Source organism: Xyrauchen texanus, chromosome 1 (assembly GCF_025860055.1).
Source record: "Xyrauchen texanus isolate HMW12.3.18 chromosome 1, RBS_HiC_50CHRs, whole genome shotgun sequence".
NCBI classification, from domain to species: Eukaryota; Metazoa; Chordata; class Actinopteri; order Cypriniformes; family Catostomidae; genus Xyrauchen; species Xyrauchen texanus.
The window spans coordinates 18,181,741-18,204,646 of NC_068276.1; the positions used below are offsets into that span (position 1 = coordinate 18,181,741).

General features: G+C 41.9%; 2 protein-coding genes across 2 annotated transcripts; both read right to left on the reverse strand.

Moving 5' to 3' along the window:
- Window positions 1-115: 115 nt before the first annotated feature.
- LOC127643974 (cytochrome b5 domain-containing protein 1) lies at window positions 116-4,757 on the reverse strand. The gene is made up of 4 exons (XM_052126942.1): window positions 4,535-4,757; window positions 4,332-4,408; window positions 1,439-1,657; window positions 116-663 (listed from the first exon to the last, which is right to left on the reverse strand). Exons 1-4 carry the CDS (start codon window positions 4,653-4,655, stop codon window positions 436-438), a joined length of 645 nt encoding a protein of 214 aa, XP_051982902.1. The 5' UTR covers window positions 4,656-4,757; the 3' UTR covers window positions 116-435.
- Window positions 4,758-5,182: 425 nt separating this feature from the next.
- LOC127643893 (dnaJ homolog subfamily C member 3-like) lies at window positions 5,183-16,606 on the reverse strand. The gene is made up of 12 exons (XM_052126831.1): window positions 16,139-16,606; window positions 12,535-12,645; window positions 11,458-11,582; window positions 11,291-11,365; window positions 10,824-10,967; window positions 10,391-10,572; window positions 9,864-9,983; window positions 8,622-8,724; window positions 8,058-8,178; window positions 6,730-6,862; window positions 6,425-6,573; window positions 5,183-6,231 (listed from the first exon to the last, which is right to left on the reverse strand). Exons 1-12 carry the CDS (start codon window positions 16,224-16,226, stop codon window positions 6,095-6,097), a joined length of 1,488 nt encoding a protein of 495 aa, XP_051982791.1. The 5' UTR covers window positions 16,227-16,606; the 3' UTR covers window positions 5,183-6,094.
- Between the last annotated feature and the right edge of the window lie 6,300 nt (window positions 16,607-22,906).

Below are 22,906 nucleotides of genomic sequence, written 5' to 3' on the forward strand. Positions count from 1 at the left end.
TGGAATGAGGCAAGTAAATGATGAGAGAATTTCCATTTTTAAGAGAACTATTGCTTTAAAATAAAATGCCAGCTGAATGAAATCATAGATGTAGACATATGTAATGCTACTTTATTAGGGTTTGAAAGCCTGCTGTGGTCTACAATAGCTGCTGCATTTCCTCTGAGCAATTACCATGGCAACCACCAGACTTAATGGTTCAGGAGTTTATTATGTAGGCTGGGCTGGCATTCATCTTGTTTATTCTGTTGCTCAGCATTTGATTGGATGAAGCTCAACAAGCTGCAATAAGATGAACACAGGCAGGAATCGATGAGATGTTCAAATGACGCAATGTTCATGGTTCCTATTAATTACTTTGCAGTGGATAAATATATTTTAATGAATTACAAGCCTTCATTTTCCACATTAACAGCAACCGTCTTCCTCTCGTTGTCAAAGTTCAGTGAGGTCGTCATTGAAATACAGGCATATAGATGGAGAGAAAAGGTCGCAGTCTGTGCTTCCGCAGTAAAACTCATCTTCTTCAGGGATGCTGTTTTCACTCAGGGTCTTGCTCATATCCAAGTTTACTCCATTGTGTTTCCAGGTGTAGTTTGCTGCATGGGAATTATAGCAAAGGTATCGCTGGAGAATCTCATTCAAAGTCTCTTCTGAGCAAACCTGCTTGGAAAACAAAATCTTAGAACAATTTGGCAAAGTAACTTTGACGATGTATAAATGTGCAAGTATGTACAAAAAAGTTGTGAGCTCTGCTTGAGATATGGGATGTTGTGAGAGATTGTGTAAGGTGGATTCTATGAGCCCCCAACAGATGTTTAAATGTGTATACAACAAATAGGCTACCATAGGGCTGCAGAAAGACAGAAGACAGGAATTTCTTTTAGACAGACCCATATGTGTTGCCAGCACCACCACAGAGAAAGGAAAGAAGAAATGATCAGGGCTGAATGAAATACCCCGATGCCAGATGGTTGTTCAGCCCAGAGTTTAAGATATAACCTGGTGGCCCATGAAATGGGCATGCTCAATCTGGGAGCTTTTGTTGTGCCACAGGCTCAACATTAGATCCATTTCCCTCAAGCTAGAAAATTATCAGATTCAAAGTGTGGGAGAGGAAGGGAAAAAAATGGAAGATTTAGAAGCAGCGAAGATGGAAGAGGTGGGAAAGAAGAAAACAGGACAATGCTGCCCTCTTCAGAATACAGTATGCAATAGCACAGTGCAAATATGTTATTTTAGGAATGTACTCTGGAACAAATCAGGCACACACACACAAACATGCAGTGTACCGCAGGAATGCTTAAAATAATGAATATTCTCTTTTTTATTTCATGACAAAATCTTGAAATTATTGCGTAGATTAGCAAGAACTGTGTATGCCATATTCTGCTTGGGAAATACAAAGCATCAGTTTGCCAGGTTAAAATTGGCTTACCTCCAGCCTTTGCTCCTGGGAGGTGAGTGTGTTGATAATGCGGATCCAGCGTGTTTTGGCAGACAGAAGCCCAACCTCGTAACGGTTATCCTTCCACCACGGCTTCCCAAAGTCACTGGCCCAGTCAGTACGAGGGCAGGGAGGGGGTATGTGTATGAAGCGCCCTCTAGGGGTGTAGTATTTAATGCAGCCGGTTAACGGATTAACATGGGTTAAAATCTAAAAAATAAGGGATTATAAAAAGAAATATTGGGATTTTCAAAGAAAATGCAAGAAACACAAAATTGGGAATCTACTGAATTTTTTGAGATTCAAAAACTGACTTCAACAATATAATGAAGACAATCTTTGCTTAAAATTATTTTCTATACGTCCCACCTGGCATACAATAGTGCCACTTTGGATGTCGGTTTACAGTCCCAATGTTTAGTGCTGGCTTGATGGTTTGTTAGCTGCTTATAATCGCCTAACTATGGAAACATTGTTGTGATAACGTGGATATCAGTTTTCCAAAGATATGCACTGCATCCAAATATCCATACTTCCCTACTATATAATACACCAATGGAGTAGTATGTCTGAATCATCAGTGTTCAAACAAACAGTAAAAAAGAAATACCCAGATGACCTAGCATTTCTGGCTAGATTAAGAAGTGCGGATAAACTAGACACTTTACTATCCCATAATCCCTCAGGAGTTGAGGAGACCTCACATTCAAAACATTGGATTTAAAAGAACGGCGGTGAACCACGGGTTGTACGCCTCTTCTCAACTATATATAAATAAATATAAATGCGGGTTGGCACTGTTGTGGCAGCACGAGAGGGACCTACACAATATTAGGCAAGTGGTTTTAATGTTGTGGCTGATCGGTGATGTATGTATGTATGTATGTATATATATATATATATATATATATATATATATATATATATATACACCAAGAAATTGTTCCTTGTGCTTGAACAGTGCTTGTTTTTTTGTTTTATTTCCTCCTTTTCTCCTTTCCTCCTTTTAAGTCCTCGTGGTGGCATAATGATTTGCCTCAATCCGGGTGGCGGAGGACGAATCTCAGTTGCCACCCGCGTCTGAGACCGCACATTTTATCACGTGGCTTGTTGAGGGTGTTACCGCAGAGACGTAGCACTTGTGGAGGCTTCACGCTATTCACTGCAGCATCCACGCACAACACAGCATGCACACCACCGAGAGCAAGAACCACATTATAGCGACCACAAGGAGGTTACCCCATGTGACTGTACAATCCCAAGCAACCGGGCTAATTTGGTTGCGTAGGAGACCTGGCTGGAGTCACTCAGCACACCCTGGATTCAACTCCAGGGCGACTTCATGGGTGGTAGTAAGCGTCTTTTTACTCGCTGAGCTACCCAGCCCCAGAATGGTGCTTGTTTAACAAAACTAGATTAGGTTATTTTCACAGTTGTTGTTATTACATCATATATTTTGGTCACGTTCAATACCCACGTTCCCGTATGAAGTCTGAAATCTGTTTTGAAGTCTGAAATACTACTTACTGTACACGTATACCTACATAACATACTGTTTTACCGGCCGAGAAATTTGTCCTTCATTAAAATACTGTACATACTCTGACAGGATGCGATTTTGGATGCAGGAATGGGGTTTGTTCATTTAATTTGAAGAGAGTCATCTTTTTACTAAAGCCTTAAAGGAATAGTTCACACAAAAAAATTATAACTCTCTCAAAATGCAAGAACTTCTGGTTGTGAATGAGCTTCTTTCATGAACCTGCATAGAAGAGCGTTTTGGTAAAGAAAATGAATTCATTTTGTATATGTTTCTCACCCAAAGTGAATGTATTGCTTTAGAATACATGAATTAACCACTGGAGTCTGGATTACCTTCATGTTGCCTTGATGTCCTTTTCAGAGTTTGAAAGTTTTCTACATCCTTCAAAAAAACTTGTTTGTGTTCCACAGAAAGTCATAAGAGTTTGAGATGGTGAGCAGGAGGGTGAGTAAATTATGAGAGAATTATCATTTCTGGGAAAACTATTCCTTTTAAGTGTCCATTTATGATATGTAATTGACTGTGCTAAAATACCAAACAGTACCCTTGTTCCAATGTGGTATCGGGCTTTCGTTTGTGTCGTAGCTTTTTTCTATACGGTTCAGATCTTTGGCAAGTGACTTGAACATAATTAAAGAGATAGTTCACACAAACATTTAAATTCTCTCATCATTTACTCGCCTCATTGTGTATGACTTTCTTTCTTCTTCTGCAGAACAAAAATTAAGATTTTTAGAAGAATGTCTCAGCTCAGTAGGTCCATACAAGTCAAATGAATGATGGCCAGAACTCTGCAGGTATAGAAAGCACAAAAAGGCAGCATAAAAGTAATCTATATGACTAAATCCAGAAGTGATATGATACGTGAGAAACAGATACAATTTTAAGTCCTTTTTTTTACTATCAATCTCCACCTTTGACCACCTTTGTTGTTGTTGCCCCAACCAGTAGGTGGCTGAATGTGAAAGTCACTTCCACACCAGAATGTGGAAGAAAAAGTGAAAGTGTAGATTTTCAGTAAAAAATATTGTTTCGTTTCTCACCCACACTTATCATAACACTTCTGAAGATATTAATTTAAACACTGGAGTCATATAGATTACTTTTGTGCTGCCTTTATGTTCTTTTTTGAGCTTCAAAGTTCTGGTTACCATTCACTTGTATTGTATGGACCTACAGAGCTGAGATATTCTTCTAAAAATCTTAATTTGTGCTCTGCAGAAGAAATAAAGTCATACACATCTGGGATGGCATGAGGGTGAGTAAATGATGAGCGAATTTTCATTTTTGGGTGAACTATTCCTTTAAAAAACAGTTTTGTCAATTATTACAACGGCTTACATCTTTTGTCTTTAGGTCAAACCAGTGACTGATGTCCTGTCCTGCACACTCTACAATAGGTTTCAATAACACATCTCCTAGAATGTAAGGAGAGGGGAAACAAAAAAAGGGAGAAAATAAAATAATTATAATGAGGAGTTAATAAATGCCACATTGCAAGTATGGTGGGAAAAAAAACGGTCTCTTTCCCAGTTTTGACCAACCTTTATATTCTTCCACCAGTGGTGTCAGATCGTACACTTTGCCCAGGTACGACACCCAGATATCTCCAAATGTGTTGTGCAGCGACACTTCGTTCGGCGTGAAATACTTTGTACGCCGCATTTTAACAATTATCTTAGATTTTCAAGGGAAAGTGATCATAAACTGAAACTTTACTCTATTTAAATCTCAATTAGCGAGCTGTAGCAGTTTGTTTTAGCTACAGTGTTGGCTTCCGCGAAGGCGCGCACAAGCGTACTGGTTGCTGTGGTAACAGAAGCAGCGGGGCGGGAGCGCGCCAGGGTATGTCACGTGTGAACACAGTGAGAGCTGTGTGGTCTCTATTATATTGTGGTCCCTATATGTGTCTCAGGTCCAAAATCAACAGGATTTTTCACCTAGAAAAGTAACAGAACACCTCTCCTCAACAAGCTGCACAATTGGGGGTTTTCCAGTCCATTGCAATTGTGGGATAATTTATGAACCAAAGTTAGTTAGTTAATACCATTAACTTAATAGTTTGAATTAGTTAGTTTATTAGTTTGAATTCTGAACAACTGCATTAGGGTCACTTGCTTTCAAAAAGCATCACTCGTGAATCTGGATTGTTGGATGAATGTAGGACATCATCTGAAAAAACACTTGACAGGAGTCTTTAATATACTTGTTTTTTAATTCAGTCTATCCTGGAGAGATTTCAAGATTTTGTTTATCTTAAAACAAATGAAAACAGACATGAAACCATTAAGAAGACCAATGTCCTTAACAGCAGTGAGGTCAAAGGACTTAAGAGGAAGTAGAAAGTGCTGAGGCAACTCTGTTTACGCAACAGTTTGAAACTGTTGTGTATCAGGACAGCAACCTGCAGAAATGTATCACAGAAATAACTAGAAGAATGCTGGTTAATAGCCCATCATCTGAATTATCATTCAGGACAGTTGAACAGTTTCACCCTGAAGTCTGCTGTCAGATCAAAGGTGTCAGGCTATAAAGCAGCACAAGAGCCGGTTCATTTCCAGACAAAGTAATTTCATAGTAGAAATGATGCGGTCTAAAAAAGAAATTTGGAAAGGATTTAAAAATAGTTTTATTTCTCTCGGTTTTTACCGTAATCTAAAACAGACATTGGACAGAAACATGGAAAAACCTGCAATACTGTTCAACTCTTTCATGCCAGGCACATAAGAGTTTAAGAATGCAAATTTGACATCGGTGTCAGGAGCGCATGGCACAGCTCAAAAGAATCTACAACCCTAAATTTTGGACTGTCATTCAATAAAAAAATATAAGCAACAGAAAAGGGAGGAGAGAGAGATGAAGTAATGAGAGTGATGGCATGTAAATCAAAGAAAGTTTGAACATTTTCAAATGAAATTTTTCAGCTGGGTTTATGACTCCATTTTGGTCTCCGACTCAAATTGAGTTTTCCATATCAAGTAAAATGTATTAAAGTGTCCCTTTGATAAGGTTTCACCAAAGTTCAGTTTAGATATCGTCTTGCCAGGCTTCATAATAATTAGTCCATATCGCTGTCCATTTATACTGCATCAGCCACTTCGTTATCAGTTGTAGTGGAACTTAAAATGAAAGTTTCCACCCTCAAAGGGGTTGAAGGGCCATTCTCTGCCTCCCCCTCCTCCACCCTGCTGATTTTCTGGGTCCAAAGGATCCTCACCAGAATCAAACTTTTGTCGCATTTCTATAAACAAAACAAAAAACAAAGGATGCACAAAATTGAAGTTAAACAATATCTAAACTATTTTAATGACAGTGAATATAAACACAAGCTGAAAAAAAATTAGCTGACTATATAGAATTATAATATCTACTGAAAAACAGAATTATAAAATGCATTTGTCTTTTCTTCAGTTGGGCACCTAACGTTCTCTCACCTGGATCTGTGAGCACTTCCTTTGCCGAGGCAATATCTATAAACCTTTTCTCTGCTTCTTTCTTTTCCGTCTCAGACTGGAAATTGTCAGGATGCCATTGTTGAGCCAGCTTCCTATATGCTTTTATAATTTCCTGTTTGTTGGCACTCCTGAAGACAAATGAAAGGATTTGTGTAAACAGGACAAACTGCAATTTCTCCGTCCACCAAATTTCGTTTTCAGGTTTAAAATGAACATTTATAACTCGTTTTTATAAGTAACGGGACATAGCGAAGGATCAGTACTCTAGGTGATCATGTCCTTACCTGCTCACCCCCAGGATCTTGTAATAGTCCCTCTTTCGAGAGAGCTTGAGGAGCTTCTGTGCCCGATCAAGACCTTCACGAATCTCCTGGTTATTCTGATCGAACTCCTGAGCCTCTTGATAGTCCTCCACAGCTAAGAGGATCAATAGAGAGAGAAACATAACATTACATATAAATGAAATCAAATAAAGGTGGAGGACTGAGTGGATCTTGGTGGTAGGCCGCTAGATCGGTTTGCTACCCATTCATTTTAGGGTTGATTATAAGATATTTTTAATTACATGGGTTGACACCAGAATATTTAGCAGAACTTTTAAGACCCTATGAAAGAGATAGACCTCTCAGATCTTCTTGTCATGAACTGTTGGCTGTTCCAAGATCCAGATGCAAAACTAAAGGTGATAGAGCTTTTGTGGTGAAGGCCCACGATTATGGAACAGCCTGCCCTGGGATATTAGATCTGCTGAATCTGTTTTTAAGTCTCATTTAAAAACTCATTTGTTTAAACTTGCTTTTATTACAATGTGAATATGTTGTGTTTTACTGTGTGTATTTGATTTTATGTTTTGTGAAGCACTTTGTGCTTAATCACTAAAAGGGCAATATAAATACAATTATCATTATTTTTGGAAATATCAGTAAACAGCAAAACTATTATTATTATTCCTCTGTGTTCCTCAATCACTGGCACCTCATGGGGATTTGCTGCATCTTAATCTTTCATCAGTGACATAATTAATCCATCTTTTTATTCTCACTTCAATGCATTTGATAATCAAGTGTTCTAAACTGAAGCGAGAACATGCAAAAATTAAAATGCAACTATGTGTATACAAATACATTGTTTCCAACTACAGATCTTGCAAATTAAAATGCACCTTATTTCCTCATTAAACCATATCTAGTGATATATATACACTGGCGGCCAAAAGTTTGGAATAATGTACAGATTTTGCTGTTACGGAAGGAAATGGTTACTTTAATTCACCAAAGTGGCATTCAACATATACACATATATACACACACTGTATACACACATAACAACTCTTCGTCACGTGAATATGAAAGCTATTAAAAGTTTAATTTGGTAAAAAGCCTACTAAACTGTAGAGCATTGTAAAGGAGAAAAATAATAGTCCCTAATGTGTTTCAAGCTTATCTATAGTTAAAAATACCACGTTATGCACTAATTTTTTAGTATTATTGGATTAGCCAATTAATAGATTTTCTGCCTTTTCCATCACCTTGTTATCAGTATCCACAAATACCACAAAAGTTGTTATCGTTCTACCTCTTGATCCCATGTTAGTGAATGCATGTTCTAGTACCCTTCTCATATTCCTGCAGTAGGATGTAGGCCTCCGCTCTGTCCCGCAGGATATGTATATTCCGAGGTTCTCTCTGGTGAGCTTCCGAACATATGTCTACTGCCTTCTCTGCACTCTTCATCTGGATGAGTTACGACAGTGAGGGAGACAAAAACACAAGTAATGAGAACTCGAATCAAACAAAATCAAAAGGTCCTTTTCATTACTGACCTCACATCTGGGCAAAGACATCACATTTATGATTTTAGCAGACACTCTCCCTAAAATCACACAGGTGGCCATTACTAAGACTAGCATAGAATCTAGCATGGTGATGAATTAGACACTTCCAAATCACAGGATTAAGTCCATTTTTACCAAACAGAACTATTCAACTGTGTCAATAAAGCAGACAAACATTGAAAATATAAACAAATAATTTTCACGGTGGAAGGCACCAGTGTTTCTGCAACTTCTAAAGAAATTTCAAGAGAATGTTTTTGATATAATTCAGTAAAAAGCTATAGAAGTATAAAACACAATAACTACGTAAAATCAAGTAGGTAAAGTTATTTAAATGCATACTTTGACTAGGCAAAAACAGATCCTCTCCTTTGCCTTAGTGTAGAACTTAACATTTGGCTCTGTTCTGATCACTGACTCGTACTTGTCGATGGCTTCCTGATACCTGCCATTCAAAAGATGTATGAGACAACATTCATTATCAGGAATTTACAGCAATACTTAAAAAGCAGTTATCTGAGCATTAAATGCAGCCAAACTAAAAACTTTACATTTGGAAAAGTATATTTTTATTTATATATATATATATATATATATATATATATATATATATAAAAATTTATCAGAAAAATAGAAACCCTTTTTTGAACTACCAGTTTATTTAATTTTTTCATTTTCAAATAACACAGCAATTTTCAGAATTTATTTCTGTCACAATGTTAAACTTAATATTTAGTTTAATATTTGCTGTGGGCAATTTACAAATCCACAGGGTCATTTTCCATTTAAGTGATTAAATTGCATCAGCAATAAAACCTGAAAATTGATATTTGCTTCCTGAAAATACAATTTTACATTTGAAACCTGAGACTTGCCATGAGAAGAAAATTGTAAACGTAAAAATAACATTTGTGCATTTTATTAAGAGAGAGTTTACTTTCATTTATATTAAAAAATAGTAAATACTTTAGTCCCTAATTCACTTCATAGATACAGAAAATGGTCAGAATTTCATCTTGTTTAACAAAGTAAACAAGTAAAGCCTGGAATGACAAAACTTCTTTGAAGATAAGCAATGTGTAATTTATAATGTAATTTCTTTATATTTTAAGCTGCGTTCACACTGCCAGCGACTTTGTTGAAGCATGTCGCCAGTGGCTGGCGGTTAGGTGTGTATGGAGAGTCTAAACAGCACTGTTTCTTTACAATTAATATTATTATTAAACTATTAGGATCACGTGAGCTCTACCATCTTCTCTCGTATTGGCTGTCGCTCCCGAAAGTTGCTCTTCATTTGCATAAATTTAAAAATTTCTCAACTTTTTCGCATCGCTGGACACGCCCACTTCCGGTCGCCGTCGCTCCTGTTGCCAGAAGTCGCCCACTCTCACTGAAACTTTATGACATGAGGTCGTTTTGTCGCTGCGTGTCGCTGGCAGTGTGAACGCAACTTTAGTCTTACAATGGATACAAATTGTATTTGGTTCCTAGGCTCTGACACCTTTAATGGAGTGCAAAATGTTGATTGTGAATCTGATTTAAAATTCATTTCTAGTAAGGGCAGGGAAGATATTTTTCCTGCACCTCTGTTCTGAGATCAGCTCCTCTGCAGAGTCCAGCTGCTTGCTGAGCTTTTTGACCTGTTTGTAGTGGGCGAAACACTCCTTATCATCCTGATCTAGCTTTAGACACTCACGGACCTGACTGAGGACACAAACAGAAAGAGACAACATCCTTTTTAGCATTTTGAGATTGCCATTACAATATGTCTTTGTTCAGAAGTGTCTGATCTCAAGTGTATCTGACTCAAATCCACTTAGTAACAGAACAAAAATTCAGGAGAAGTGGCAAACTTTCCACACAGATAGCTACTCTCAGTTGTTGTATGAAAAGGTCTCTTGGTGTTGTGCTGACACTAACATCACTACTATAGCAACCAATGTAGATACAATGGCCTTTGTATTCACCGTCTGGACAGACGGATCAAATTTCTTCAATTGCAAAGTGGAAGTGTGCAGAGTCAGTGCTAAAGATTGGATCTGAAAACCAAACCGGGTTTGTGTGCAGTGAACAACGCCTATGGCACAGAGATCGAGTGAGTAGGTATGTACTTAAGTGACTCGTGATGCTCGCCCAGACTGTAGTGGAGTTGACTGAGTTTGAGGAAGGCCGCTCGGTTGTCAGCGCGTAGACGTGTTGCCGGAGTCAAGTCCAGAATGGCCTTCTGTAGCTCACCGAGCCAGATGTAGCACTCGGCCCTTAGCTCGCGAGACTCGGGGTCCCATGGTGAGAGCTGGGGAATGGAGAGAGAGCATATTATGCTTGAACCACAACAACTGCTTTTTATTTTTTAGATTTAAACAGAATAAGGGTGAGAAAATGCAGTCAAAATCCCATTTTTGGGTAAACTATCCCTTTATCTACAAAAAATGAAATAACAAATGAAAAACACCAACAGCAGTTATACTAATACCATTATGGTGTTATGTTATTTACACAACACCCTTTGCTGCAATTGTATTTAGGATCTCCAGACTAACTCACCTCTATGACCCGCTCCAGCTCCTGGACAGAAGTGACGTAGTCGCCAATGTGATGCGCCTCATGTGCCTTTTTCTGGAGTAACTCTAGCTCATTGGCCTTGAGGAGCTGATCATGCGCTTCCTTGTTATCAGGGGAACGCTTCAGCTGAAATACAGAAAATCACATAAGGGGGCAGAGCAGGAAGTTACAATGAATAGAAAAAAGAAACAGGACTTCAAAGGGAATAGAATAGAGGTTCTAAACCAGTGGGTCGTGACCCAAAAAAAGGGGTCACAGATATGTTCTAACAGGGTCGCTCGCAGACATCAGGGCCAAAACAATGATCAATGCAAATAACAAGATGCAACTAACCATATGATTGTGCATAAGCGTATAATTTAACAGTGCATTTATGGCTTATTAACTTATAAAGAGAGGAGAGAACAGATCTCACTACAAAATTAAAACAATGGGATTGTATAACTCACTACTGCTTGGAAGTCTTCTCTGGCCTCTTGGGTGCTTCCTTGTTTCAGCAGAATATTACCCCTCTGCAATCTGGCCTGAAAACACATACACGCAACACAAATAGGTCTCAATTCTATGGTCACTTGTAACCTAGTTTTATATCACAACAACAAAATGTGAAACTCACAGCGAGGAAGTCCGGCTTGAGGTTTATGGCTTGGGTCAGGTCTGGCAGTGCTGATTTGGACTTGCCCATGGCCAGAAATACGGCAGCACGTTTGTAGTAAGTCAGGTAATTCTTAGAATCGCCCTCTATTTAAGAATTGTGCATTTATTAATGAAGAGAATCTTGCTTTATTTTGAACTATTTGCGTAACTGCACCTAAATGCATTTTGGTACTGATGAGTGTGTTTGTCTATGTTTGTAATCGAACACTATTTTACTGCTTACTGAATACTACTTACACTGTATGCTGCTTACTTACTTTTCAAAACACTATGTGAAACAGTGTGCAGTTTTAAAGGAATAGTTCACTCAAAAATGAACATTTTCTCATCATTTACTCACCCTCATGCCATCCCAGATGTGTGTGACTTTCTTTCTTCTGCAGAACACAAATTAAGATTTTAGAAGAACATTTCAGCTCTGTAGGTCCTCACAATGCAAGTGAATGGGGAACAGAATTTTGAAGCGCCAAAAAGCACATAAAGGCAACATAAAATTAATCAATACGACTCCAGAGGTTAAATTAATATCTTCAGAAGCGATATGACAGATCAATATTTAAGTCCTTTCTTTTTTTTAACTATAATTTCTCCTCCCTGCCAGAAGGTGGCGATATGCAAAAAAAGAATTTTAATTGCCAAAAACTTATCTGATGTGTTTTTCACCCACATCTATCATATTGTTTCAGAAGATATGGACTCAACCACTGTTGTCTTATGGATTACTTATGCTGCCAGCTGCCTTTGTGCTTTTTTTTACCTTCAATGTTCTGGTCACCATTCACTTGTATTTTGAGGACCAACAGAGCTGAAATATTCTTCTAAAAATCTTGATTTGTGTTCACCAAAAGAAAGAATGTCATACACAACTGGTATGGCATGAGGGTGAGTAAATGATGAGAGAATTTTCATTTTTGGGTGAACTATTTCCAACAGTAATACTGTATGGAACATCGTTGTCTAATAACATCATTACGTTGCATGTCATTTTAAAGAGTATTGTGCAGTTATCATCTTGGAAATGAAAATGTTGTCTTACCCACAGCTGAGTGATAGTGGGAAAGGGCCTCAGCCAACTGTCCGGCTGCCAGCAGCTTACGGCCCATTTCTAAATGATGCTCTATCTCTACAGGAGCGGCTCCTAACACACCTGAAATGGAGGCATGAGTCACTTACACAAATTCCCTGGACTCAGATATGACAGGATTTTTGGGACAACTGAAACATCAAGGTTCTTTGAAAACCCTCCATCTAACTGATAGGATTCAGTTTAATACATACCTTGTCAGTTTAAACTCGAAGACCACCCCCAAAAAACAAGGAAGCTTTTTGTAACCTCACAGGAACAACACACCATGAAAGCAATTTAAAACTGCATTCCATTGCATTTAATGATCAATTTCACAATGAAAGCACAAAAGTGAAACCATGCAAAAGTCACCCTGCCCTGTGGCAAGGCTGTTCAGGAAAACAAAACCTAAAATTATGAAGTAAATATGTATCTTAATTTTCTAAAAATAAACACATTAAGTGTATCATATATTTTTATGTTTTTTTTATAAAATAATTACTAATATTATAAAATAAAATAAAACATTTATCATAATAAATATTTTATAATAAAATTATATAATTTATAATAAAACACAAAATTATTAAATAAATATGATATACATTAATATGTATTCATAACAAAATTATAAAATAAATTATATAATAATTTTTTTAAAATAAATATTTAATATATGATGTGTATTTTATATTTTATAACTTTGTTTATAAAATAAATGCTAATAATAAAATTATATTCATAATATAAATTATATTATAAAGCACAAAATTATTAAATAAATATTATATTAAATTATTTACAATATGTATCTTATAATTTTATATATACACTCACCTAAAGGATTATTAGGAACACCTGTTCAATTTCTCATAAATGCAATTATCTAATCAACCAATCACATGGCAGTTGCTTCAATGCATTTAGGGATGTGGTCCTGGTCAAGACAATCTCCTGAACTCCAAACTGAATGTCAGAATGGGAAAGAAAGTTGATTTCAGCAATTTTGAGCGTGGCATGTTTGTTGGTGCCAGACGGGCCGGTCTGAGTATTTCACAATCTGCTCAGTTACTGGGATTTTCACGCACAACCATTTCTAGGGTTTACAAAGAATGGTGTGAAAAGGAAAAACATCCAGTATCGCGGCAGTCCTGTGGGCGAAAATGCCTTGTTGATGCTAGAGGTCAGAGGAGAATGGGCCGACTGATTCAAGCTGATAGAAGAGCAACTTTGCCTGAAATAACCACTCGTTACAACCGAGGTATGCAGCAAAGCATTTGTGAAGGCACAACACGCACAACCTTGAGGCGGATGGGCTACAACAGCAGACGACCCCACCGGGTACCACTCATCTCCACTACAAATAGGAAAAAGAGGCTACAATTTGCAAGAGCTCACCAAAATTGGACAGTTGAAGACTGGAAAAATGTTGCCTGGTCTGATGAGTCTCGATTTCTGTTGAGACATTCAGATGGTAGAGTCAGAATTTGGCGCAAACAGAATGAGAACATGGATCCATCATGCCTTGTTACCACTGTGCAGGCTGGTGGTGGTGGTGTAATGGTGTGGGGGATGTTTTCTTGGCACAATTTAGGCCCCTTAGTGCCAATTGGGCATCGTTTAAATGCCACGGCCTACCTGAGCATTGTTTCTGACCATGTCCATCCCTTTATGGCCACCATGTACCCATCCTCTGATGGCTACTTCCAGCAGGATAATGCACCATGTCACAAAGCTCGAATCATTTCAAATTGGTTTCTTGAACATGACAATGAGTTCACTGTACTAAAATGGCCCCCACAGTCACCAGATCTCAACCCAATAGAGCATCTTTGGGATGTGGTGGAACGGGAGCTTCGTGCCCTGGATGTGCATCCCACAAATCTCCATCAACTGCAAGATGCTATCCTATCAATATGGGCCAACATTTCTAAAGAATGCTTTCAGCACCTTGTTGAATCAATGCCACGTATAATTAAGGCAGTTCTGAAGGCGAAAGCGGGTCAAACACAGTATTAGTATGGTGTTCCTAATAATCCTTTAGGTGAGTGTATATATAACCGTAGACTTTGTCAGTTTGAACCAGTCTGGCCATTCTCTGTCACACACACACACAGGCGTTTACATCCACAGAACTGCCCCTCACTGGATGTTTTTGGCACCATTCAAAGTAAATTCTAGAGTCTGTTGTGTGTGAAAATCCCAGCAGATCAGCAGTTACAGAAATACTCGATCCAGCCCATCTGACACCAACAATCATGCCACGGTCCAAATCACTGAGATAAAAAAGAAAATTACCCATTCTGATGGTTGATGTGAACATTAATTGAAGCTCCTGACCCGTATCTGCTTGATTTCATGCACTGCTGCCACACGATTAGCTGATTAGATAATCGCATGAATTTTTGGTGCCAGATAAGCTTGTTTGAGTATTTCTGTAACTGCTAATCTCCAGGGATTTATATGTACAACAGTCTCTAGAATTTACTCCAAATGCTGCCAAAAACAAAAAATATCCAGTGAGCGCCAGTTCTGCGGATGGAAATGCCTTGTTAAAGAGAGATCAACAGAGAATGGCCAGACTGGTTTGAACTGACAAAGTCTACAGTAACTCAGATAACCACTCTGTACAATTGTGATGAGAAGAATATCATCTCAATGCTATTCTGAGATGCGGGTTGGCGCTGTTTTGGCAGCACAAGGGAAACCTACACAATATTAGGCAGGTGGTTTTAATGTTGTCGAATTGTATATTCTTCATTCCTCAAAACAATGATTGACTGACGTGTTTCTAGAGAAACCAGTTTCTTTTTTGCCATTTTTGACCTTAAGACATGCCAGTCTATTGCATACTGTGGCAACTCAAAAACAAACACAAAGACAATGTTAAGCTTCATTTAATGAACCAAATAGTTTTCAACTGTGTTTGATATGATGGCAAGTGATTTTCTAGTATCCAAATGAGCAATTTAGCATGATCACTCAAGGATGTGGTGTTGGAGTGATGGTTGCTGGAATTGGGGCCTGTCTAGATTTGATCCAAAATGTATTTTTTCAAATAGTGATGGTGCTGTTTTACATCAGAAATGTCCGGAATATATTTGTGATCAGCTGAATGCCACTTTGCCTTCCAAAACCGCTAAATCTGTTTATTATTCCAAACTTTTGGCTGCCAGAGTATAAATATTATAATTTTATATTTATAAAATAATACAAAACTCATAAAATAATAAAAATGAAATAATAAATGTTTTTATCCCAAAATTATCAAATAAACCACAACAGATACAAATATAAATACTAATATATCATTTAAAATGTACTTTGCTTGGTTTCACTTCTGTATAATACAACACGGTATTAAATGATCACCATATTCAGGTTCCCTGATGTTTACATGGAACTGAAAGGAACTTTAAACAACACCATGTCTATAACACACGCAAGAACAGGGTACTTTGTTGTTAGTGTTAGGTTGCCACACAATTCAAAAGGCAACATGACACTTTACACTGGAATTCTCGGACTGGTTTAAAAATAAACTCGGTCTGATCTGTGAAACAAGAGATCTCACCGTCCAGCTGTAGATCCAGAACCACACAGAGCAGAGACAGGGAAGACAGGACACTGCTCAAACCTTTCCACCGTCCCGACTCCATCATCACATTAATCACACAGCCGTATGTCTATCCACTGTTACAGACAACGCGTTATACAAAAGAAAGTATGTATGTATACTCAGATCATCCTGAAAGCAGCATATAAGTCATTCTTGGCAAAGAAATGTTCTGTTGTCCGGGTTATATATACGTCCGAGTGTAATGAAGGAATGCGAAACTTTAGTTCCGTGTCTCTGTCAATCAAGCGTCCCTCCACTGCTGAACAAAGTGCATTATATATTATTTTAGAGAGTAGTTTTTGCCGCTTGTGACAGTGACTGCGCACAAGAGCTGTCAGATCTTCAGAAGTCTTCTCGGAGCTCTTGTTTGAACACTTTAAATCGCCTTCATTTCTGAGCGGTGACTGATGCCGATCATATCCGTGTTTGCAGATGCGACAAACGTGGTCTCGTCCCATTGGACAAATTATTTTAGAACACGGACGGACACACCCTTTAATGGATTGGTATCGTACCTCAAATTGATTTATCACCACCTTAAATAAGAAAAGTGTATCCCAGCCCATAATCTCATGTATTCAGTTTGCTTTACTCTTGGAAGCGAGAAAAATAGTCAAAATAGAATAGAATAGAATACAATAGAGCTATAATGTTAACGGCGTTAAAACACTATAGCAACTTCTGTTATTGTTAATTAGGGTAATAGAGGGTTGTCAGACAGTGTACAAGTTTTCAGAAGCTTTCTACATTTTATTTTTATTTTTAATTTATTTTATTTTTATGTTTGTGACAGCGGTGTACACCAAGATATATACCACTATTTGAACTTTATTGTGAGAATAATAGAACAGAATAGAGCATTTCAAAAAGTACCATGTTAGCCATGGTTTCCTTCAAAACACCATAGCTTCTGGTATTGTTATTAATTAGTGTAATATAGGGGTTTCATACAGTGTAAAGGCTTTCAGAAGCTTTCTGAAATGTAGAATTTTTTTATTTTTTTTTACATTTATGACAGCAGTGGATACCAAGATACCCCTGTTTAACAACAAGACATAGTAACAATGATATTAAGCTAGAAACCATACTTTACATTCGAATTGTTTTGTAAGAAGAATAGAATAGAATAGAATAGAATAGAATAGAATAGAATAGAATAGGACAGAACAACACAAAACAGAATAGAGCATTTCAAAAAGTACCATGTTAACCATGGTTTCCTTCAAAACGCCATATTAGTACTATATGGTTTTTATACAGTGTAAAGGCTTTTAGAAGATTTTTGCAATTTAACAATTTTTAAATGTATTTTACGTTTATGACAGTGGTGGCAGTGTAAGAACAAGAGCATAATAACAATTACATTTAGCTAGAAACCATGGTTCTCTTACGAGAGGTTCTCTCGTATTGCGTAAGCTAGCTTACGCTACGGGAAAGATTAATCTTTTCTGAGATATTGAAGCCAAAAAATTATCCTTAATTTTTGTATCCATTGTCAGCGCAGTCGCGGCGGCTGCAGACCTTGAGCGGGCTATCTAGCGAGCTCATAGGTTGCTCTGCGGCAACTGCTGCAGCCTATAGACGAGCTTGGGCGAACTCGCATCCAATGAGAGCGTCCGCGCTCACTGCATCAAAGCTCACTGCATCAAAGCTCTTCGCATCACTGAACTGGAAGCGGCGTGCGCCGTTCGAGGGGCATCAAGCAAGCGTGGACAGCTTCGAAGAAGCCGGCCGTCTTCGCCACCTTCAGCCGTCCTGCGAACTACGCCATCCGGCGACGTATCCTTTTAAAAGCAAGCTAGTTCTTAAGAACTTCACAAAAAGTACTGGCGTCTTTTTAAGATGACTTCGCTCCACTTGCGCCTCATGTCGCTCCTCTCAGCACCGGAGACCGCCACATCATCTGCGCTCTCTGCCTGGGATTGGGGCATGCAGAGCTCGCCCTCGCCAAAGGCGGATCGCGATCTCTGCGAGGAGCTGCCGATGTCGACCCTGCGGGCTCGACTTCGGCGCTCAGGACCGAAACCGTCAGCGCCGCCTTCCGTTCAGCAGCGCAGAAAAAGTGCCGCTCTCAAAGGCTGCGGAAACAATGGTAGAAGCGATTGCCTCGCCGAAGCCCATCCCTCGAGCATCGCCTTCACCCTCCCTGCCCACCGGGGCGTGCAGTTGCCGCCCGGCGGCTGCTCTGCTGCCATCTCGGACGAGAAGCGGAGGATAAGGGCTGTTCCATCATGGCTCGGACAGCGAGGAGTGGTCAGGCTCACGCGCCTCCTCCTCGGCCCAGGAATCCAGCAGGACCCGCGCCGGGTCGAGGGGAACTAACACGCCTCCTCACACAGGCCGTCGACCGCCTCGGGCTCGAGTGGTCACCGCCCCTTGAGCAGGCACCCAACAGACTTGACGGCTGCTTTCTACAGAGCCGCCGCCGCTCAGCACCCGCTACCGGGCCGCTCCCTTCCTGCGGAACTCCACGCCGAGCTTTCCAAATCATGGAGCAGCGCCTTTCTCGGCCAGGGTCCGATCCCACGTCTCCACCTCTCTTGCTTCGGTGGGCGGCGCCACTGAGAAGGGCTACGCTTCCATCCCTCCGGTCGAGGATGCGGTAGCAGCACACCTTTGCCCGCCCTCCGCGAGATGGCGGTCTAAACCAGTGCTCCCGTCTAAGGCCTGCAGAACAACTTCCGCCTGTGTTGGCCGCGCCTATTCCGCCGCCGGCCAAGCTGCATCTGCTCTGCACTCTATGGCCGTCCTACAGATCCTCCAAGCGGACCTTCTGCGGGATTGGGATGAGGAAAGCAGGCATCCAGAGGCGGTTGCAGACATACGGAGTGCTACGGACCTCGCCCTCCGCGCTACCAAAGCTGCAGCCCAAGCTATAGGGAAGTGCATGGCCGCGCTGACTGTGACCGAGAGACATCTGTGGTTAACGCTAGCCGACATGGGAGAAGCAGAGCGCTCTACGTTCCTCAACACACCGCTCTCTCCATCCGGTCTCTTCGGCTCCGCGGTGAGTGGTATCATTGACCGGTTTTCAGAGGTCCAAAAAGCCACACAAGCCATGAATCTCTTTCTGCCTCGTCGCGCTAGCTCCTCTGCAGGCCGCTCACGTGATCAGCCTCCTGCACGAGCCTCTTCACAGCGCCCAGCTCAACAATCTCAGACTTCTCAGCGTCGACAGGGCGGCCGCCCTCGATCGCGCTCAGACAGCCGCCGCAGACCGCCGCCCCCACGGGCCTCGATTTAAGGTAACGCTGAAACCAGAGCAACCGAAGTCTTCCTAACTTCCTATGTTAACTCCTAACTCCGCCGCGGCCGGACCACCGTCAAAGTTTGCCCCCTGTCAGTCCCCTTCTCTCAGGCTAATACAGTGGTGAATTTAGCAGCCAACAAGCCGGTGACACTGCCCGCTTGCCTGCACTCAAACGCCGTTTTCACGGCGACCCAAATAAATCTTGTAAAGAGCAAACATGTCTTATGTGTAGAAAATGTGCCCACAACCCAGTGTTCGCCCCTACACACAAGCATAACACATCCCGTGCCCCTATCAGAGCACGCTCTCATAAAGCGGTTACGAACCGCTCGAGCGTCAGAGTCAATGAAGGCGCCCACAAATGCGTGCGCGCGCACATTCTCTGGCCGCTCTGTCACACGACCAGCCCTATGTGTAGAAAATGTGCCCACAATCCAGTGTTCACTTCTGCACACAAGCACTGCATGTCTCGTGTCCCCACCAGAGCACGCTCACATAAAGCGGTTCACGAACCGCTCGAGCGCTAGAGTCAATAAATGCGCCCACGAATACGTCGCGCGCCCATTCTCTGCCCGCTCTGTTACACGGCCAGCAAACATTCCTCTGTGTGTAAGTCCCGTGCCCATGACTATGCTTGCACATCACGTAACAGATGTGACTCTTTCCCCATTCATTCCAATCGGAAGTCACTCACAAAACAGCCTGTTCATGCTGTCTGCGAGCAATCATGCATGAACACACTAAACGCGCTCACACATTTTGTTCAGCGCTCTGTGTGCGGCAATCAGAGCGAATTGGCCATTCACCCTCTAGCGTTACGCTTCAAAGCGTGGGAAGCTATTCCAGGGATATCCAAGTGGGTGTTAAGCACAATACAACAGGGCTATTTGCTACAGTTCGATCGCCGCCCTCCTCGCTTCAGAGCGCGGCTCGAAACCACTGTGAACACGGAAGCAGCGTGCATGCTTCGTTCAGAAATAGCAAGCCTTCTGTGCAAAAGGGCCATAGAGAAAGTGCCACCCTATCTGAGCGAGTCGGGGCTTTACAGCCGTTATTTTCTTGTTCCCAAGAAAGACGGCGGCCTCAGACCCATATTAGATCTCAGGGTTTTGAACAAGGTGCTTGCAAAAAGACCGTTCAAAATGCTTACAATCAGGAAACTCCTCGCGCATGTGCGCCAGAGGGACTGGTTTATTTCTCTCGATCTGAAAGATGCATACTTTCAGATTCAGATAAATCCCGTCACAGGCCATTCTTGAGATTCGCCTTCGACGGCCAGGTTTATCAATACACCGTCCTCCCGTTCGGCCTGTCCTTAGCACCCTGTACTTTCACGAAGTGCATGGATGCGGCGCTCGCACCCCTGTGGAGTCAGGGTTTGCGAATTTTGAACTATTTGGACGACTGGCTGATTATGGCACAGTCACATATGGAGCTTCTGTCTCACAGAGCAGTTCTCCTCAGCCATCTGAACAGTTTGGGTCTTGCAGTCAATTGGACCAAGAGCTCACTACAGCCCAGTCAGACAATTTCCTTCCTTGGAATAGAACTAGACTCCGTGGCAATGACGGCTCGCTTATCTACACAGCGCGTGCGCCGTGTTCAGCGACTAGCCGCATCTTTTCAGATGAACAGCCTCACGCCTCTGAAGAAATTCCAGAGAGTGCTAGGTTACATGGCCTCAGCCGCAGCAGTACTTCAGCTGGGTTTACTGCACATGCGCCCGCTTCAGCATTGGCTAAACACCCGCGCGTCTCGCCGGGCTTGGGCCACAGGCCGCCAGCCCATCAAGGTGACTCAGACCTGTATATCAGCTCTGCAGCCCTGGACAGTGGCCGAATGGTATCAGCGGGGAGTGACAATGGGAGCTGTATCTCGCCGAAAAGTCATCTCGACAGACGCGTCCAACACGGGTTGGGGCGCGGTCTGCGAGGGCTCGCCGGTTTTCGGCCTATGGTCAGTTCAGGAAAAGCTCCTTCACATAAATTGTCTGGAAATGATAGCGGTCGAGTACGCGCTCGTGCGCTTTCTCCCAGTCATTCAGGGTCACCACGTCCTGGTCCGTTCGGACAACAGATCTGTGGTATCCTACCTAAACCGTCAGGGCGGTGTCAGATCCAGGAACCTCTTCCATTTGATGAAACGCATACTGAGTTGGTCCCAGTGCCACCTGCGCTCGCTGAGGGCGACGCACGTGCCAGGCCACCTGAACGACGGCCCGGACAGACTGTCCAGAGACAATATTCCCCCAGGGGAATGGTCCCTGCACGCTCAAACAGTCCAGACGTTATGGCACCTATTCGGCAGAGCAGAGATAGACCTCTTTGCGTCCAAAGAGAACTCTCACTGCCCAATATTTTTCTCGAAAAGCGAGGACGCGCTGGACTGGCCCAGACGCCCGCTTTACGCCTTCCCTCCCGTCTCGCTATTGCCACAGGTAATGCAAAGGATCCTCATAGCCCCGCGTTGGGAGAATCAGACATGGTTCCCGGAGCTTACGCAGCTGTCACTGACAGCGCCGTGGCCCATCCCAGTGAGAGCAGATCTCCTCTCTCAAGCTCGCGGCACAATCTGGCATCCCCACCCAGAGCGCTGGGCGCTGCATGCGTGGGTGATCAACGACTACCCGTCGCTCTGCCAGAAGGAGTAATAAACACCATCATACACGCTAGAGCCCCTTCCACGAGAAGACTCTATGCGTCAAAATGGTCTGTGTTCTCAAAATGGTGCACCGACAGAGACCTGGACCCGCGGACATGTGGGGTGTCGTCGCTGCTCGTATTCCTACAAGAGCTGCTGGATAAGGGCAGATCCCCATCCATGCTCAAAGTGTATGTGGCGGCCGTTGCGGCGTTCGCTGAACCCCTGCACGGCCAGTCATGGGGTAAAAACGAGCTGGTCATCCGCTTCCTCAGGGGAGCTAGAAGGATGAACCCCCCGCGCCCCCATCGGTTCCTATCTGGGATCTTTCTATAGTTCTCGAAACTATGAAAGCCCCCCCTTTCGAACCACTTCAATCCGTGGATTTGAAATACCTTTCACTCAAAACTGAAACTAAAGTTTTCTGACTGCCCTGTCATCAGTCAAACGTGTGGGAGACCTTCACGCGCTGTCTGTCAGCGCTGCGTGTCTTGAGTTTGGACCAAGTGACTCCAAGGTCATTTTAAAGCCTAGACACGGCTATGTTCCCAAGGTGATCGGTACTCCTTTCAGAGCACAGGTCATTTCCCTATCGGCGCTGCCAGCACTCGATAGCGAACGCGACGCCAATCTCCTTTGCCCGGTCAGAGCACTGAGATTGTATACTGCGCGCTCCGCCGCTTTCAGACGCTCTGAGCAGCTTTTTGTTTCGTTCGGAGGGCGCACCAAAGGTCTCGCCGCTCGAAACAGACACTATCTAGATGGATAGTGGACGCTATTGCTGCTGCATACGCGTCAAAAGACCTGCCATGCCCGTTGGGCATTAGGGCTCA

Excerpts from the sequence above, each read along its gene's own strand:
- LOC127643974 (XM_052126942.1), bottom strand. The coding sequence starts at position 4,655 with ATGCGGCGTACAAAGTATTTCACGCCGAACGAAGTGTCGCTGCACAAC. Across the intron at positions 1,658-4,331 it reads TTGACCTAAAGACAAAAGAT|ATTTTAACCCATGTTAATCC; the intron begins GTAAGCCGTTGT and ends CTTATTTTTTAG. Across the intron at positions 664-1,438 it reads CCCAGGAGCAAAGGCTGGAG|GTTTGCTCAGAAGAGACTTT; the intron begins GTAAGCCAATTT and ends TTTTCCAAGCAG.
- LOC127643893 (XM_052126831.1), bottom strand. The coding sequence starts at position 16,226 with ATGATGGAGTCGGGACGGTGGAAAGGTTTGAGCAGTGTCCTGTCTTCC. Across the intron at positions 11,583-12,534 it reads CCACTATCACTCAGCTGTGG|AGGGCGATTCTAAGAATTAC; the intron begins GTAAGACAACAT and ends ATTCTTAAATAG. Across the intron at positions 10,573-10,823 it reads AGCTGGAGCGGGTCATAGAG|CTCTCACCATGGGACCCCGA; the intron begins GTGAGTTAGTCT and ends TCCATTCCCCAG.